Source organism: Chlorocebus sabaeus, chromosome 4 (genome assembly GCF_047675955.1).
Source record: "Chlorocebus sabaeus isolate Y175 chromosome 4, mChlSab1.0.hap1, whole genome shotgun sequence".
Taxonomy (NCBI): domain Eukaryota; kingdom Metazoa; phylum Chordata; class Mammalia; order Primates; family Cercopithecidae; genus Chlorocebus; species Chlorocebus sabaeus.
The window spans coordinates 80,350,241-80,370,556 of NC_132907.1; the positions used below are offsets into that span (position 1 = coordinate 80,350,241).

The window sequence follows — 20,316 nt, forward strand, 5'->3', positions numbered from 1 at the left end:
GACGAATAAGCTGTTCCTTTAAAAATGATCAGGTGGTCAACAAGCACAGTACCTAAGTGTGTAATGCTTCTCTTGGATGGTCTTAATTCCTCCATGTTGCAGTTCTTCAAAAATTTTGGTAGGCAATTTTATTGCTCCTTCAAGACGTGGTAGTGATTAGATTTAAATTTCTGCAGTTTGTAATGATCAACACATTCAGGGGTTCCATAAAAACGTTGGCAGTGATGTAGGGCTTTACCCTGTCAATCAGATGAGTGACTCCAAAGGCGAGAGTCAGAAATGCTTGTGGCATTGCTGTGCATCCTAGAATGAAAGGAATTTGGAACCGAAGTGCCTGTGTGTGTGTGGTGGGCAGCAGATGGAGGTGGGAAGAGATCCTGAAGAAACAGAAGAAGGAAAGAGGAACTGATATATTTGGAGAGAGCAAGTTGGATCCTCAGGTTCAGTCAATGATCAAAAGGGCCTTTAAGAATAATTTTGGCAAATGTGAGATTTAGCTTCTGTATGATTTGTACTGTTTATAATAAGTCTGTGTTTGTGATTTCTTGGGGCAGAGGTTGATGGATGCATGCATGCGTGTGTGTGTGTGTGTGTGTGTGTGAGTGAGAGAGAGATAAAGATAGAGTGAGAGCGCGAGAGATTGAGAGAGAGAGAGAAAGAGAGAGAGAGAGAGAGAAGATAAGGGAATAACAGAGACGACAGAGCCCAGATCAGGCATGTAGGGGCAGGAAGGGAAATGGATCCTATGGTCATGATGACAGTGTGACACTCTGCCCTCCTTTCCCAGGAATGCTGATCCTGCTGGGATTGGGGAAGGGGCATTATGCTTTCCAAAGGATGTGGAATGGGGGAGTTAAGCAAATTTTATCCAGACAGACACAGGATGACTCCAGCTAACACCCAAATTATATTTGTGATTCACTGTGATGGAGGGCAGACCAAAATGCAGGTTGGACCAAATAAAATTGTTGACATTCTGTGGAAAAAAGCAGTGTTTTTTCTCATATGGGTCCACTTCATACTGCAATAAAAGTATTAACAAAATAGGATGGGTCCCCAAGTGGGAGGAGGCATTCTTTCTGAGTGGGAGAGGGCAGCGGGCTTTGGGTTGAATTGTGAAGGTGTGTAGGATCACAGGGAAGTGTTGGAAGGTTCCATCAGTCTCGTGGCAGTGTGGACAAAGGCACATGGGAGTGGAGAGGAGGTATGTGCTACCCGATGGGCGTTCCAGAGCGCTGTCAGAGTGCAGCAAAGTGGAAAACACAGGGCCCATGGTCTGTGTGTTTTACAAAAGCATCATCTTGTTATTTAATTTTCATTCTAATTAGGTGAATCTTCAAAAGTGTGACATACTTGAACTGAAAAACCTAAAGGAACCTACGGACTACTTGACTCTAGCAAATAACCCTGAGACCTTGGCAAAAATAGAGGATTGTATGAAAGTATGGATCAAACAGACAGAACAGGTAATTTTGAGAAACCAAACATCAATTTCAGGTGCCACGTTACTTCACTAGACAGTGGAAGAAGGTGTACTCACATACGATGTTCCATTTGTTAAGAGTTTTACTGTAAATCCTTGAGGAGGTGAGAGGTCCAATGTGGTTTTCATTTACTGTCATGAATTAAGAAGAGGTAGTAAGAATTCTAAGAAATGAAAGAAAATGGCTGTATGTACTTACACCACTCAAAGGCTGCACTTTGCCACTTTCTTTTCTCAAGGTCTAATTTACTTTGGAGAGAACTCTTGTAGAAGCATGAGGAGTTTTCTCATTTAGTATGTCCTCCAAAAGGGAGCTTGAGACTTAACGATAAAATAAAAATTCAAAAAAGTTCTCAATGAAAGAATGAAGGTGGACATTACATTGAAAAGTAAGCACAATTAAAATCCACTAGCCTGAACCATGCAGTTTAACAAGGCCATGTTCCTCCAAGGTTATGGAGTAAATGAATAGCCAAGAAAAATTCCTGAGGTCAAGGCCTTCAGAAGCTCATTACAGCTCATTAAATTGGTAGTTTTCCATTGCAGGTTGGGTGACCGTAGTTAGCAATGGTATACTGTATATTTCAAAGTGTTAGGTTGGTGCAAAAGTAACTGTGGTTTTTGCCATTACTTTCAATGGCTAATTACTTTTGCACCAATCGAATACCTAGAATAGAGGACTTGAAATGTTACCCACACATAGAAATGTTAAGTATGCAAGGTGATGATACCCCAAATACTCTGACCTGATCATGACACTTTCTACACATGTAACAAATACTCACACGTGCCCCATAAATATGTAAAATAAGCATTAATAAAAGAAAAAAGTACAAATCAAAAATCTTAAAAAAACCCCCAAAATATAAGCTATTTTCATATGAGGAAAGCATAAGTGGTTTTCAGTTAAAACAGGTCAAAGAAATTTTCACTGAAGTTTTAAAAATGGATACATGCTAAGTTAGTAAAAGATTGTTATTGGCAGCATGGAATACGCATACATCATGATCCAGATAGGATAATTGATTTCCTTATTTTTTTTGCTTGCCTATAAGTTTAGTATCTCCAGCCCCATGCAATGGCTCATGTTTTCCCCGTGCATTTGCAGGTTCTTGCTGAAAACGATCAGCTGCGGAAGGAAGCAGATGACGTTGGGCCACGAGCGGAGCTGGAGCACTGGAAAAAAAGACTCTCCAAGTTTAACTACCTTTTGGAACAACTGAAAAGCCCAGATGTGAAGGCTGTGCTGGCGGTGCTTGCGGCAGCCAAGTCAAAACTGCTGAAGGTCGTCAGCCATTTCATTTTGCCTTGTGAAAAGGGAATAAGAGTTCTCTATGCATATTTTCAAGTTATGGAGTGATTAGGAGCAAAGAATGTTATTATACCTTGAGGAAAAATATTTAAAATTACATAATATTTCCCTCATATAACTTTGGAGGCTGTGGCAATAGTCTTTGAATTAAAGACATTTGTTAGCTGGTGTACACGTATGTATATATGTTATTAGAGGGCATTGCATGTAATTAAGACAGAACATGATAGCATGTTTATATACATATATCTATATATTATGATTTCAGACAAGCTAGAAATAAAAATAATGAAAACTCACCCAATCCATATTTATTTTTTAGTCCTTGTATATTAGTTTTATATTGCAAAACAAACAACCCCCAAACTTAGCAGCTTAAAACAGCCAGTAGTCCAGGTGCGGTGCCTCACACCTGTAATCCCAGCACTTTGGGAGGCTGAGGCAGGCAGTTCACAAGGTTAGGAGTTTGAGACCAGCCTGGCCAATATGGTGAAACCCCATCTCTACTAAAAGTACAAAAATTAGCTGGGCACGGTGGCGTGTGCCTGTAGTCCCAGCTACTTGGGAGGCTGAGGCAGAAGAATCGCTTGAATCTGGGAGGTGGAAGTTTGCAGTGAGCCAAGGTCGTGCCACTGCACTCCAGCCTGGGTGACAGAGTGAGACTCTGTCTCAAAAAAACAAACAACAACAACAAAAAAACCAGCCAATATTCTAATCTCGGAGTCTATGGGCCAGGAATCTGGGTGCAGCTTAGCTGGGTGCCTCTGACTCTGGGTATCTTATGAGGCTGCAGCTGTGATGTGGGTTCATCTTAGGGCTCAACTCGGGGAAGATCTGCTTCCGGGTTCACTCATCTGGTTATTGCTGCCTTCAGCGTCTTGCTGGCTGTTGGTAGAGGCTTCCTTCAGTTCCTTCCCACATGGGCCTCTCTGTAGAACAGCTTAGAACATAGCAGCTGGCTTCCCTTAAAGGGAGCAAGTGAGGGAGGGCAAGAGAGCACCCAACCTAGAAGCCACAGTCTTTATGTGAATTAATTCTGGAAGTGACATCCTATCACTTTAGCCATATTCTCCTTATTAGAAGCAAGTCACTAGATTCAGTCCACGATCAAGGAGAAGGGACGAATACAAGAGCTTGAATACAGGGAGTTTGTGGTCATTGGGGACCATCATAGAGGCTGCCTAACTCACCTGGCATTGGTGCTGGAAAGACTATTTGTTAACTATTTGCATGGGTGTTATTAGCTATTTGCATGTTTTGATACATGCAAATAATCTAAATAATCAATAATAATTTGTTACAATAAACATGCTATAGATTTACTTTATTTTATTCCTCAATGAAATAGCAGAGGTAAGCCTTGCAAAACAGTTCAGAAATACTATCAGTCGGACTTCCATGAAGTCAATGGAATGTATTGACATGCTAAATAATTTCCTTTTACTTCTCTCACTTTTAGATTATTTTTCCATTTCTAAGTTCCTAGCTCATAGCACAGTACTGGCATATGGTTGGCAGATAATAAACAATTACTACATTAATGGATAAATGTATAGGGATATAGGAAGGGAGTTCAGGTTAGAATAGAGGAAAGATAGAAAATATGGTAGTGAGGTATCAAATGGGTCTGGTGCAGGGGAAAAGGTGTGAGTTTAAAGGGAGGTGCTGTCCTCTTGGTGCTCTGGGATAGTCATGGCACAGATTTTATATGAGAAGCCCTGGAAGATATGCTTTAAAAAATTTAGTCAAAAATTTTAAATTGCTTTCCAGCATAGCAATATCTCTCGCCTCTCTGGATTCAGTTTTATGTGAGATGCACAGAAAGTCTGGCCTAATGGACTTGTGGTGACTGTTAGCAGCGGTTATGTTGGAAGTTCCTCTATGAATAATTGCGTTAAAATTGGTTTTCCGTATTGTGCTTAGATTTGGCGGGAGATGGATATTCGAATCACTGATGCAACTAATGAAGCGAAGGACAATGTGAAATACTTGTATACACTTGAAAAATGTTGTGACCCTTTGTACAGCAGTGATCCAGTGAGTTAAGGATTTCTACTCTTTTAGTCTATAGATAATTCTTTTTGCACTAGCTGAACTGAATATTGAATTTTGGTTCATCGATATTACAGTTCATTGGAAAGGTCTTAGAAACTTTATTTTCAAGAAAATTTTATATGTGTGTGTATATATATACATAAATATGTATATACACATACACACAGATACCTTTATTTCTATATCTATTTCTCTAAACAGTCTATCTCCTATCTATTGAAGATGTATATGAGATGTTATATTTTAAAACATTTAGTGCACGTTACATTTTCCATTAAATATTGCAAAGGGCATTCTGAACTATATATCTCAAAGAACTGTAGGAAAAATCATTAGCTGGTGATTTTTCTTTTAATCTTTTAGCTTTAGGAAGTGCCTGCTTTTACTTATTACAACATTAACTGTTATTAACAGTTCATCCTTATTAATAGTTAACAGGTAACTTGCTGTTGCTTCTCATTAACAGCAGGTCAATGTTTCTTCCATTGAAATAAAATTTGATTAACCATATATGACTAATATAATAAAATTCATATTAAATATATTATTTTCATGTAAAGCATTAGATAGTATTTTAAAATCTTTAATAGAAATCTCTTAAACTTTATTTTAATGCAGATGGAATGGTTGGTCTATTAGAATTTTGCTGAATTTGATGATTTTTTCCTGAAAACTTTGATGGTATCTTTCAGCTATCCATGATGGATGCTATTCCTACACTTCTAAATGCAATTAAAATGATCTATAATATCTCTCATTACTATAACACCTCTGAGAAGATCACATCTCTGTTTGTAAAGGTAAGTGCATGATGTAGAGTTCATGTTCATTTATATTTCTTTGCCAATGACCAATTTTTTGATAATTAAAAATTACCATATTGGCTCAGTTCAATATATATGTATCTTAAAATTTTAAAAAGGCTTAGGCTATCAATAGAGATAGAATTAAATTTATGTCAGAGGTTGATTCTAGCAAATCATAAAGCATTATTTCCCAAAGTAATTATTATGATAAATATTTTATTATTTACATAATACAAATGAAAAAAGATTTCTTTCCCTATGTGGTTTAGCACATCATGTATTCCTACTGGGTAAATTTTAATTAAGAAAAGCTATATTTAACTGACTATCTCTTGTTTCATATTTCATATGCCACTGTTCCAAATTTATTTGATGCCACAGTTGTTTACTTGGTGTTATTAGAACAGTAATCATGGTAATACAAGCCACTTGCAATGTTCTAGGAATCTATAAAGCAATTATAATGATTCTGCCAAAAAACATAACGATGCTTAAACCTTATGTCCTAACTCGTAAGTGTTTATGGTAAGCACTGTTGCTATTCTCATTCCGAATAGTCTCTAAGAAGTAAATGACTTTTTCATTATCAAAGCAAAAATCTTAAATGTTGTATTAAAATAGAAGAGTTTTTGACTCATGAAGGTTTGTGTTCTGAATACTAACGCAGTAGGAAGCACAGTTCTTCCTGGGAATAAAGGCATCCGGCCTTAAGAGCTCAATGGGAAACTTTTTCCTTCTCTCATATAGGTAGTTCAGGTAGACAGGAGGAATGACTGCAAAATTCCCTCCCAACTTCCTTATACTTTAAAATTATATGTTAGGGTTGCAGGAGTATTCCCTGAGTAAATGACACCCAAAAGTAAATTTGTGTTATTAATTTAGATTTTATACATATTATTTACAAAACATGATTTAGCATAAAATAATGAAACCACCATTTAATTATGGAAAACCTTTCATTATGGAAATGTTGAATTAGGTACAAAAGGAAAGAGAATTGTATACTATAATGCCATGTACATATCACCTAGATTCAGCAGATATCCACGCATGGCTGATCTTGTTTCACCTATGCCCCCACCCCTTGTACTGTAAATCCTGGGCATCATATCATTCCATGGATACAGCATAGTCATTTTAATTTTCCTTGTGCTTTATGCAAAAAATTAACATATTTCTGAGGATTTTTGTAAAGTTTGGAGAGATGAATAAAATGTTAGTGGTTTTGTACATTAGCTTTCCTTCTCTCTGTGGCCTTCTCCTTTTGACATTTCCATTGCTGATCTTGGTCACATGAAAAGATCAGGATTGGCAGTACTTTACATGGTGCTAATAAACTGTGAGTTAGATATTTAGAGCAGGCTACCTAAGGAGATTTGTGGAAACTCATCAGTTTTTAGGGAAGGAAATGAATCATTCCGTAGTTGGTTAAGACATTCATCCTGCATAAACAAGGTGGCCCAAATTGTTGATTTTCCATGGTGCTTCCAACTCTGTGATTTCACAAATGATTTTGACAATATCAAAGGGTTATTGGTTGATTGCATCTGTGATGGAAAAAGAAATAAACCCAAGCTCAAGTTAGAAGATGGTGAACTCTGAGAAGCAGAAGAGTTAAGGACCTTCTAGTTCAGTTTACAATCCATGGCTGTTTTATGTGCTTAACATCATTTTATTGGAAAATCCCAGGTGACAAATCAGATTATATCTGCATGTAAAGCCTATATTACCAATAATGGAACCGCTTCCATCTGGACCCAGCCACAGGATGTTGTTGTAGAAAAAATACTATCTGCGATTAAACTGAAACAGGTAATGGTTAGTTTAGTATTTAGAGGTTCTATTATTTTTGTCTTATTTTTGCTGAGACCATCTTAAATCATTTTGTAATTATTATATCATTGGTTGCTAAAAAGAACAGTGATTCTTAACTATTAAGAAAATGGAATGTTAATATACCTTCCCAGGAAATTTATTCACTTTTTTTTTTACCCTTCTTGGGAGCCTACTATGTCCTGATACCACAGTAAGTACTAGAGATACAAAGACAACTAATATGAGGTAGTTTTCCTTAAGCATCTTAAAGATGAATGGAGAGTCACAGAAGGATGCTATTACCAAAACCGTGGGACCAAGATGGGAAGGCCACACCTTTGAGTTGCATCATGAGTAACCCAATTAGAATCTGGAATTGCTAGATTAGAGGAGGTGAAAAGATGATTTTCCAGGCTGATGAGTGAGTACATGCAAAGGCATGAAACTATGAAAAGGCTTATAATTCCATCCTAATTTTTCTGTTGCCTTCACTTAAAAAAATGAAATTTCTTGTTCCCTTTGTTGTATATTTTTGTATATTTTTCTTTTGATTTCAAGGAATACCAGCACTGCTTTCACAAGACAAAACAAAAGCTTAAACAAAATCCAAATGCAAAACAATTTGATTTTAGCGAGATGTATATTTTTGGAAAATTGGAAACTTTTCACCGACGCCTTGGCAAGATAATAGACATCTTTACAACCCTCAAGACGTATTCAGGCCTGCAAGATTCCACAATCGAAGGGCTGGAAGACATGGTCACTAAATACCAGGTATTGTACTTTCAAGCTGTATTTTCTACTATAATCCACAACTAAACTTCAATATTTTATGCAAATAACAGTGTTTAGAATGATTCAAATCATCCATCTGTAATGTAAAATATAAATAATCTCATGGCCTTTTAACCATAAAGAAATTAGATTTATTTGAGAATTGTGTAATGGTGCTAATATGTTCTTTTCAGGTGTGTGGTTATAAGAATGACTTTCCAACAGTCTAAAATTAATCACCATTAAAAAAGCATTTTCATTAGTAGCACAAGAAAAATGTTTAAATGTAACTTATTATTTTATTTATTCACGCAAGAAATATTTAATGAAGACTATACTGTGTCAGGCATTGGTCGACACCAGGTACTGTGTGGCACTCAGTTGTCTCTGCATTTAAGCATTTTATTTGGACCCATATTAAAAAATATAAAGGACCTGATTTTATTCTAGATCTGACTTCCCTAATTATTTTGATTTTTAACTGCTTTATCTTGTTATGGTATCTGTGTGACTAATTTTAGTTTTGAAAGTGGGCATAGTGACCTAATAACATTTGAAGATGTTAGAAAAGCAATTTACAAACAATTTGCTTTAAATTCTTAATATGGACATAGTCAATTTTTTCTTTTTTGGGGACACTGACACTAAATCTTAAATTTTTTTGGTACTTGAATTTGAAAAGGATCATATAATTAACCACTACACACTAATTTTTTTACTCTAACAGTTTAGACCAATGTAAGGAATCTTTTTCATTTCCTGAGTATACCAAGTTTTGGGAGAGAAAAAGAAAAGATTTTTATATAGTAGGAAACATTTTAAGTTTACTGACACATAGTAGATGTGCAATAAATATCTGTCAAGACAATAATTAAGTAGATCGAGTTTGAATAATTGGTGTAAAGGTCACGATAAATCATTTCCTTTATTTAACTTAATAATCTTAAGTGACCATTAAATCCCATCATACAGCGGGATTTTCTCAAGTCCCCAAATCTTTAAAATTACAACATCAAAATGTAGTAGCTTTTCCATACTTCTTTTAGAAAGCTACATGTGTATGTATATATGTGTATATATGCATACACACGCACATATTTTTGATTCGTTTGATATTAAGGAATATCAGCACTGTAAATCCTAGACATTGTATCATTCCATGCATATATATATAGTGTGTATGTATATTTCATATAACATTCCATGCATATACATGTTATATAAAAAAGTATATGTATATATACACACACACACAATTTCTAAATAGAACTAATTTTGTAGTTATGCAGCATGAAAGAGTAGGTTGTTTTATCTAGTAAACTTGATTCAAGAAGTTATGCTGTTTATACACTTTTGTCTGTTGAGAGATTTGATGTTTAAATGGAAGTGACTTTGAAGAGGAGATTGTAGAAGAAGGAGGCCCAATATTCTTCATAAAAATTATATGCTTCTGTCAACAATGTGGGCACCTGAGTTTGAGAATGGCTTAGTACCTGGTTAAGAAGAATCACAGAGCATTATAGCTCATTATTCAAAGCAAACAAAGCTTCTGATAATAGTATTTTCAAGGAGATGAACTTCCTAGTTTGTACTTGCCTAGTCACAGGTTGCAGCTTTGCAGGGTAGTGGGCAGCAATTAATTTTAGAGAGGTTTTAAGTGGTGGATTCCAGTTTGACATTTTTAAGACGTTTGGGGCTTGGAAGGTAGTAACTCATCTGTAGATATAACATAATTTATTTTCTTCCTATATTGTTTGTGTTCTGTGAAAGCCTTATTTATTTTCTGAGAAGATTTAAACTATTCAACACAAAATATTTTGGTAAATTCTACTCTGGGCTTTAAAAATTTATTTCAGATATGATTAACAATAAAATTTTAGTGAAAAAAACCTTTCCCAATTTTCAGATGTGACTTTTATTTTATTTTATATTTTCAAAAATACATAAAACTTCATGAAAATGCTGTCCAAGTGATTTCTTTGAAGGTAGCATGGCAACCTTATACTGCCTATAAAATAATAAGCATGAAACAATGTGAGTAAAAAAATGAGGCTTCCTTTAAACTTATTTTTTTTGGCAATTATTGTATAGGCTCTACATTTAAGGGTCATATTTAGTTAGGTAATTTAAGAATATTGAAATACTATCTAATTTATCTCATAATATTTCAGGGCATTGTGACAACCATAAAGAAAAAGGAATACAATTTCTTAGACCAGCGGAAAATGGATTTTGACCAAGATTATGAAGAGTTTTGCAGGCAGACTAATGACCTTCATGTAGGTTGTATAATACAATTCCTGTTGACAGTCGTGTGTTTATTTTTTCCTTTCTGTATAATACTGTTAATCATTACCCATTCAGAAGGCAGAGGTGTCTTCATCATGGAGGTGACCGATAGCAACCTCAGCCTGTGTTTCATGATTTCAGATTAATAATTGAAGGCTGTTTTTCATGGATTAAAGGGTCATAAATATAGCTTTGGCTAATGATGTGTATGAGACTTCTACATGTTTTCCATTGAAGTTCTTAGAAAGTTAACTTTCATCTTCTGTTGAACATTGCGGCATGATTAGAATATAGATGCTTATTTCCATTTGTCACTGTGTAGCAGTGATTATGACCAGAGGTAGCTCAGGCCAATGGTCAGCAATGTCTGGCAGATTCCAAGCCTGGTTGCCACTGGCCTTAGAAACGGTGGCGCCAGGACCAACTCAGCATCTGGACCCTGCTTGGTTTTGCAACCCCTTTCTCTCTTCCTTCTTTCACTGCTCACTGCAGACCAGTCATCTTGCCTTGCAGCTCACATGAGCAGTTTATGGCATCAGCAGCTTCTGAGGTCGTTTCACAGGACCAGTCCAGCTCCAGATTCCCGAGGAAGGGGTTGGGCTAGCCAGTTCTGGTGAGGTGCCTAGTACTGGGCCTCTCAATTGTGAGATCCTGTGGTAGACACAGGCAGGATGGGATCCGCTGGGTCATTGGGAATGTTTATTATCAGGAAAGGGGAGTCAGGGAGGGTAAGATGGGAAGACACACAACAGGTATCTACCATAATGAATATGCGGACATTTTCTCATCCCAGTGAGGTGCAAATGTCTATCTTTCTGACTGTAAGAGGAAAATAGCCACTCTATTTCTTTTTTCCCAGGGTTTCTGATTTGCATTAAATGTGTGCACTTCAAAGTAAAAGGAGACACCTTGGGAGGAGTGAGTTCAGTGTTAGAATGAGTCGTAACAAAGCTAGCTAATTCTATGTGCCAGGTACTGTTCTAAGCACTTTGTATGTGCTAATTCATTTAATAATCATAACAATCCTGTCAAGTGGGTGCTCTTGTTACTCTCATTTTGCAGAGGGAGAAACTGGGAAACTTCCCTGTGAGGTGAAGTGGTTTGCCCAACACAGGCATAACAAGAGGTGGAGTTGGGGTGAAACCCAGGCAATCGGCTTTAGAATTCAACTTTTTTAACCATTGTGGCATGCAGCAGTCTTCATGTGATGGGAAGGAAGAGTGCCTATAATAATTTAAGCAATGAATTCTTTTTTTTTTTTTTGAGACGGAGTCTCGCTGTGTCGCCCAGGCTGGAGTGCAGTGGCGCGATCTCGGCTCACTGCAAGCTCCACCTCCCTGGTTCACGCCATTCTCCTGCCTCAGCCTCCCGAGTAGCTGGGACTACAGGCGCCCACCACCTCGCCGGGCTAGTTTTTTGTATTTTTAGTAGAGACGGGGTTTCACCGTGTTAGCCAGGATGGTCTTGATCTCCTGACCTCGTGATCCGCCCACCTCGGCCTCCCAAAGTGCTGGGATTACAGGCTTGAGCCACCGCGCCTGGCCATGCAATGAATTCTTTTGGGGGCAGATTTAGACATAAGGATAGTGGATCTTGGTCTGTTTTTGATGGAAATTGATGAATAATGGCAGATTCTGATATTCACCTGTGTTTCCCCAGCAGTGTCTGACCACGTGGTACTTCTGTAGCTTATATGTGGAACATAGATGGTGAGCACCTCAAATGCAGGGATCGTGTTTTATTCCCATATGTAAATAAGAAGATGTAGATTTATTGCAATGAAACAAGCATTTGCTATGCAGCAATTATGTATTACACTTCTATGCTGTAGGTTATGAATATAGAAATAAATCAAGTAGATATGCCTTCGCAGCTCATAGTCAGAAAGGAGGCAGATGGTGAAATGATTAAAATATAAGCACATACATAAGAACAGAGTAATGAATTTAGCATTTAAAAAAGGGCAAATGGGGCTAAAGTGGCTAGTTATGAAAGAATACTACTCTGATACTGTATGAAAAAGTGAGGATTCAAAAATAAAAAGGCATAGCTCAAGGCCTACAAAAATGTATTGGGAGATCAGGCCTGCAAAACATTACATAGGATTTGATAATGTGAAACTAGGAAAAGATAATCTGATACTTCTGCTTGGCTGGAGTTAGGAAAGCCTTCAGAGAGAAGGAGGCTGTGGTTGATGCTAGAAAGATGTTTTTGTGGTTGTATTTTCCATGGTTTTGACTACCCAGGGTCAACTGTGGTCTGAAAATAGGTGAGTATAGCACAATAAGATATTTTGAGAGAGAGAGAGGCCACATTCACATAACTTTTATTACAGTATATTGTTAAAAATTGTGCTATTTTATTATTAGTTATTGTTGCTCATCTCTTACTCTGCCTATTTTGTAAATTAAACGTTATTATGTTTGTATGTATGTACAGGCAAAAACATAATATATATAGGGTTAGGTTTCAGTCACCCACTGGGGGTTTTGGAACATATTCCTGAAGATAAGAGGGGACTACTGTATTAGTCCCCATTCTACTCAGCCTTCTTAAAAGAAATTCAACACTATTATCCATCTTGTCTTCCACCTCAGAAATTGTTCACTTCTGTCTTTGGTTTGCCAATGAGTTTTTCTTTGACTTATACTTCTTTATTCCTTTGTCCGTTCTCTTTCTCTTAACTAATTGTTCTGCAATTTCTCCTTTAAATACTCACCCATTCATGAATTCAGCCCTCACCTTTATAAAACTGGGGCAAAAATACCTTCCCACAACTCTGGATGGAGTAAAGGTGGTGATGCATCCTGGAGTCTTGGAGAGACTCAGCAACAGTGGCATCTCGAGTGTAAGACTTCATGAGTGATTTGGATCAGGGTAGTGTCCAGGGCTCCCCTGCCAAAGGGATGACAGCCTGGAATCCTCTCTAGATTTAGGGTTCGTGCTGGTACTAACAGGTCAAAGAGGGCAGTGTGTTGGAACCAAGTGGGCTATTGGAAGTCTAGAAGCATGCTGATCCCAGCAAATGGAGAAGGCACTACTTAGTAAAGGATGGGTGTTGAGGTGGCAAGCTGAGTTAAAAGAAAACTGAGTAGGAGCTGAGACCCAATAACTAATGGGAAGACGAATATGAAGATTCCACAACCCAGATCCCACAAATTGTAAGGATGGACCAAGGCTCAGAACAAGAAAATTAAGTCTGGGTCTTACATGTTGACAGAGTTCAACCCAGGCCTTTGCGAAGCCATAGGGTAGAAAGGCAAGGAAAAACCAGAAAAACTGTTAGGGCTCAGTAGAGATTTGCTGTTTTCTGAAGGAGAGGGAGGCAGTGGAAGGATTATAAATGCTCTAGTTTTCATAATTTATAAATAGAGTTTTTTTATATAGTGAAAAAATGTAGATGTTTATTTAGGTAGGCTAACTAATTTTTTTTTAATGCAAGAACATTTTTTCATCCTAGGATGTGGACTTACCAGAAGAAATAATGTCACTTAAAAAATACATATATTTCCAGTAGAAGTAGCTGAAACTATTGAGGGCAAGGAAGTATTGTAATAGGTTTCCAGATCTTTCTGTTTTGGAGCTTTGCTGTATCAGGCAGGAGATTTGCAGCTTACCCATTCCCCACCCCGCCAATAGCTCTGTCTCCTCCACAGGTAGTGTCTCCTGCGGTGGTCTGGATATTGCCAACTGGTTGTCTTACTGTATTACTTCTGACCTAACATTACTGAAATCAAACCCCTTTAGGTACTAATTCTTATTGCATATCAAACTAGTCTCCTCATTTTAATACTACATCAATTAATGTCTCTTCAAGATTACAAGGACTTAATTAAAACTTCTGACTGGTAAGTTGAAAAAAAGTTGTTCGCTTTGTCTTGAAGCATGAAATATAAAATAAGGAAAGAATTTTTCTATGTTTTATTTAACTACATTTAGATTTTAATTATAGCTCTGCACTAAAGCTTAGGATACACAAAGAATAAATTGTGCTTAGTTTTTTGGTGCAATTTTTTTGGGGGGAGGGTCACAGTTACATAATAGTGTAAGATGTGTGATGTTCTCAGAAGAATCCCTAACGACCACCCATACAGGCATGCTCCACCACACCCAGCTAATTTTTTGTATTTTTAGTAGAGATGGGGTTTCACCATGTTGGCCAGACAGGTCTCAAACTCCTGACCTCAAGTGATCCACCTGCCTTGGCCTCCCAGAGTGCTGGGATTACTGTCGTGAGCCACCGTGTCTGGCCTCGTTTTGCTAGATTCTGGTTTGACAGACGCTTTCGGTGTGAAATTGCATTCACTCCACTGCTCTTGCTTAATTTTGCCAAAGGATAGTCTGTATTATTATTTTTCCCAAAGAGCAGCTTTGGAGATGTTAATCTTGCCTCGTGTTTCTTTGTTTTTAAATTTATTACATTTTGCTTTAAAACACTTTTTTCTTCTTTCTTTGGATTTATTATTTTTACCTTTCTTCAACTGACAGCGTAGCTCATTAATTTCAATTTCTTTTCTTTTTCTCTTTAAAGTAGGTGCATGAAAGTCTGTATCTTTTCCACAAAGTGTCACTATTGCTGTTTCTTACAAATTTTAATATGTAGTACATATGTTGTTGTTGAGTTTAAAGTATCACATCATTTTCATTATGATTTGTTATTTTGCTCATGGATTATTTAAAAGCATTTTTAGCTTTTTATTATACTCTATTGGCTCTTATTTTATTTTGACTTAGATTATTATATTTTGATGTGAGAACATGGAATACTTTATGTCAGTATATTGGTATTTACTGAGATGTCCTCCGTGGCCTAGTTCGTAGTTAAGATTTGCAGATGTTCCATGTGTACTTGAAAAGAGTAGTGTTTTCTGTCGGGATTTGGGGTCTTCCAATGTCACTATATCACACTTTTAATTGGGTTATTCAAATATTTTAGGCCCTCATTAAATATTTTTTAAAGAGAAGTTTTAGATTCGCAGCAAAATTGAGAGGAAGTACAGAGATTTCCTATATTCCCCCTACACTCCCCCAGAATGCATAGACTCCCCCATTATGAACATCCCCCAATAGGGTGGTTCATTTGTTACAACTGATGAACCTAAATTGACACATCATTATTGTCTAAAGTCCACAGTTTACATTAGGGCTCACTCTTGGTGTTATACATTCTATGGGTTTGGACAAATATATAAGGATGTGCATCCACCGTGATAATATCCTGCAAAGTGTTTTCCTACCCGAAAAGTCCCCTGTGCTCCACCCGTTCATCCTTCCCTCTCCCAGCAGCTACTATCTTTTTACTGTCTTTGTAGTTTTGCCTTTTCCATCTAGTCGGAAGCATACAGAATATGCCCTTTTAGATTGGCTTATTTTAATTAGTAATATGTGTTTGTATTTTCTTCATGCCTTTTCATGGCTGGATAGCTCATTTCTTTTTAGCATGGAATAATATTCCATTATTCAGTTGTGATGTACCACAGTTTATCCAGTCACACACTGAAAGACATCTTGGTTGCTTCCAAGTTTTGACAACTATGAATAAAGCTGCTATAAACATTGGTGTGTAGATTTTTGTGTGGATATAAGTTTTTAACTTCTTTGGGTGAGTACCAAGAAGTATGATTGCTGGATCATATAGTATGAGCGTTTTTAGTTTTGTAAGAAACCACCAAACTGTCTTCCAACATGGCCATACCATTTTGCATTCCCACTGGCAATGAGTTAGAGTAGAGTTCTTGTTGCTCCACAGCCTCACCGGCATTTGGTGTTTTCAGTGTACTAGATTTTGACCATTCTAATATTTGTAGTGGTATACTGAATATCTTTTGATCTTCTTTGTCTGAGTTCTTTTTGTGTTGCTATAACAGAACTGCAGACTGGGTGATTTATAAAGAAAAGAAATTTATTTCTTACAGTTCAGGAGACTGAGAAGTCCAAAGTTGAGGAGGCTACATCTGGTGAAGGCCTTCTTGCTGCATGGCAGAAGGGTGAAGAGCAAGAGCCTGAGAAAGCAAGAGAGGGTTGAGCTCGTTTTTATAACAACCCACTCCTGCGATAACATTAATCCACCAATGGGAGCAGAGCCCTCAAGGCCTAATAACCTCTTAGCAGTGCCACCTCTTAATATCATCATGATGGCAATTAAATTTCAGCAGGAGTTTTGGAGAGGACATTCAAACCATAGCATGCTTGATCCATGGGTTTCTAAGAATCTGTGCATATATTTTGATTCAATTGGTTAAACACTGACTCGAAATTGGCATATGTGCCACAGAAATTGTTCCCATTAACACTAAATTATGACCATATTTATCTTCAGTGAGGCTTTTTGTCTTACAAGCAATTTTGTGAATTATTTATATGGCTACTTCAACTTTCTTTTGGTTATTATTTACCTGAAATAAACATTTTTTCTGTTCTTTTACTTCCTACTATTTCTTTCTTTCTTTCATTTTATGTTTTTTTTGAAACAGAGTCTTGCTCTGTCACCCAGGCTGGAGCACAGTGGTGTGATCTTGGCTATGGCAGCCCCGATCTGCTGGGCTCAAATGATCATCCCACCTCAGCCTCCTGAGTAGTTGAGACTACAGGTGCACGCCACCATGCCCAGCTAGTTTTTGTATTTTTTTGTAGAGTTAGGGTTTTGCCATGTTGCCCAGGCTGGTTTCAAACTTCTGGGGTCAAGGGATCTGCCCACCTTGGCCTCCCAATGTTCTGGGATTAAAGGTGTGAGCCACTGTACCTGGCCTACTATTTCTTAATTATTATATTTTAAACATGTCTCTTTAAAAGTGCAATGGTTGGATTATATACATATAATACACACACACACACACGCAATCCACATACATAGAATCCATATATATATAAAATCCATATATCTGTAATTTATATATAGTATCCTTATATATAATTCAACACATGCACATATATAATCCCCATATATATAAAATCCATGTATCTATAATACATATATCTATAATTTTTATATATAATACCCATATATAATCCATATCGCTCTATATAATTTATATATGTATATATATAAAATAGCTGAGACCCTTTCCTTTAATTGCAAGTTTAAGCCATTTACATTGAGTGTTGTTTCTAGTGTAGTTAGAATTACTTCTACAATCTATTTTGAATTTTCAATGAGGTGAGCTTTTTTTCTTTGACTTCTTTCTTTTTATATTTTGTTGATTACATTTTGTTATTCTCTTTATTCCTCTTCTATTTATATTTCTATTTATATTTTTAATGCTGTATGTATATTTTTAGTGGTTTTAGCATATATACCTGACTTTAAAAAGTTTAATTGTTTTATCACCCTACCTCTCAGTCATGCTATGGTTTTCTTGAATTTTAGTTTTACCTTTGCTGCTCAACTTTTCAAACTTGTTGTTACTAATAGCTAATTAAATTTAGCAACATATTTACAGATTGCTTTGCTTATTCTTACACCTCATTAGTAATCTAATTGTATCTCTCCCTCTTTTTGGGTTCATTATTGTTCTTAAAGAAGTGTATCCTTTAGTTTTAACAAGAGTCTGTTAGTGGTAAACTCTTCCAGTCTTTACACCCAAATGCCTATAAAGTTTCCCTCAATCTTGAACTTTATTCTCGTTTTATATGTGATTTTAGTTTGGGTGTTATTTTCCTTCAGCCCTTAGAAGATCTTTTTTCATTGATTTTTGTCAGCTATTGTTCTCAACAAGGTATTTGCTATCAAATAGTTATTTCTTTATAGATAATTTGATTTCTCCCTTTTGTGATTTTAATATTTTTCTCTTTTAGTATTAATATTATTTTCTTTTAATTTTGTTGTTCTCTTTACCTTTGGCATCTTTATGTGAGTTTTAGGTGTGATTAAAATATATTTCTGTTGTTCAGAATTTGATGTGCTTCCTCCATTTGTGGACTAAGTCTTTTTTTAATTGTGGAAAATACTCAGCCTTTATCATTTTAAATACTTCAGATTCTTCTTCCAAGATTTCCAATAGACATATGTTACACCTTCTTTTTCTAACGTCCATGTTTGTTAACATCTTTTTTTGTATTTTTCCATTTCTTTATTTCTCGGCTATACTTTGGGTGATTTTATTTGAAAACAGTCTTGTAGTTCATCATTTTTCTTTTCAGGTGTTTACAATTTGCATCTATTGTATTTTGAATTGTAATTATGTTCCCCTTTATATGTCTAAATTTTGTTTTTAAAAATCTGAGTGCTCTTATTTTATTCTGTTCTGTTCTTTTTATGATTTCTGTTTCCTCTTTACTCTTTAATCACTTTAAATATACTTATTTCATAGTCTCTTTTAGACTGCTCTGTCATTTCTAGTTCTTGGTTACTAATTCTGTTTGTGCATTCTGTTCCTTTTCTCTCAAAGATCATTTTCTCGTGGGGTTTTCAGAAACTTTGTGAGCTTCTTTAGAAGTTATGTATTTATTTATTTTTCTCTGTAGCAATTTTTTGGTCCTGGGCTTTGAAAGTATTTCTATAGAGTGACTTTTCCTGAATTCTGCTGTGGTCCTAGTGGTTTTACCTTCCCAGACTAGCTTTTATGTTAATATCTTGGGTTATATCCCTTTCATTTCATGTGTAGTTTAAACCTGGACCCCTTATCTAGGTGTGGCACACATGTGGGATTTCAGTTCCTCTAGGGCAGGGGTCAGCAAACTATGTCCAAGAGCCAAACAGTGCCCTGCCCATTTGTTTGTGCACTGTCTATGGGTGCTTTGGCATTCCAGTGGTAGAAGTGAGTAGCTGTGATGAGAAAGTATGGGAACCCTATTGTAGGGTGACTTTTTCCCCAACTATCCAAGGGTTTGGGCAGATGTCAAGCCTCTTTGCAGCTTTCCCAACTTGTGAATCAACTCCCTTTGCATGTACTGGGCAGCACGTCAAGGATCCCATCTTTCTGCAGGATCTGTTGAGAGTGTTAGGACCCCACAGCCCTTCTCCCCATATTCTGATAAGGCCCCAATGCCACCCCCCAGGCTCTGTGTCTGGCCCAATACCCATGGAACCTGACGTGGTGCCAACTCCCATGGCTGCCCTGGCTTTCAAGTCTCTTTGTTTCTGGCTTCTGGGCATTTATGTTTCTTTTAAGCTCATTCAATTTTCGGTTCCATTTTGTTCCTATTATATGTGTTTGCAGAGAATGGAAAGCTCTTTTATCTTGTGGCTAAACAGTAAATTCCCAATTCTATTGTTCATCACCAGATTTTATTCTATTTTAGAATGAGTTGCAGAAGTTCATGGATGTTACATTTGAGAAGATTCAAAACACAAATCAAGCTCTAAGAATGTTGAAGAAATTTGAAAGGTAAAAGTTTCAAGAAATTGTCTATTTTCTAAAATTGGGATAGTTTAACCTTTATTGTTGTTATTCCTATTATTATTTCATATTCCGATGGAAAGGAAAAACTCTCTTGGCAATTTGGGTCACAAGGTCATAGTTTTTAAGTTTTTCAGAGGATTAATCCTTTTAAGGATTCAGGATTTATTTTATTTCTGCAAATAGAGAATACTCTTAGCTTTGAAGTACCTTGTGACTGCCTGTAAGAATATTTCCTAATGTATAGATAATTTGAAAAAAGTCTTCCCAAGTTAGTAGTTTTGCCAACATTTTATGGATGAGTTTTATTTTTGTTCTTTTAATATTCCACATAAATATCTCATTCTTTTCCATTAGCATTAAAAAATATTAATAAATGAGGTTACTAGATATTTTTATTGTGTATTTTACTTATTTTATTTTATTCCGTTAATTCAAACTTTT

General features: G+C 36.4%; 1 protein-coding gene across 4 annotated transcripts in view; it reads left to right on the top strand.

Moving 5' to 3' along the window:
• DNAH5 (dynein axonemal heavy chain 5) overlaps nucleotides 1-20,316 on the top strand; it is a 318,561-nt gene that overhangs the window by 90,556 nt on the left and 207,689 nt on the right. For 3 of the 4 annotated variants that reach the window (XM_037988724.2, XM_007961228.3, XM_073014833.1), the window contains 8 exons: nucleotides 1,329-1,466; nucleotides 2,592-2,768; nucleotides 4,719-4,832; nucleotides 5,543-5,650; nucleotides 7,346-7,468; nucleotides 8,030-8,245; nucleotides 10,417-10,524; nucleotides 19,775-19,860. In XM_037988724.2, the coding sequence (XP_037844652.2) occupies nucleotides 1,329-1,466; nucleotides 2,592-2,768; nucleotides 4,719-4,832; nucleotides 5,543-5,650; nucleotides 7,346-7,468; nucleotides 8,030-8,245; nucleotides 10,417-10,524; nucleotides 19,775-19,860 (1,070 nt within the window). The remainder of the gene's footprint in view (nucleotides 1-1,328; nucleotides 1,467-2,591; nucleotides 2,769-4,718; nucleotides 4,833-5,542; nucleotides 5,651-7,345; nucleotides 7,469-8,029; nucleotides 8,246-10,416; nucleotides 10,525-19,774; nucleotides 19,861-20,316) is intronic. The other variant, XM_037988725.2, reaches the window with a different exon arrangement.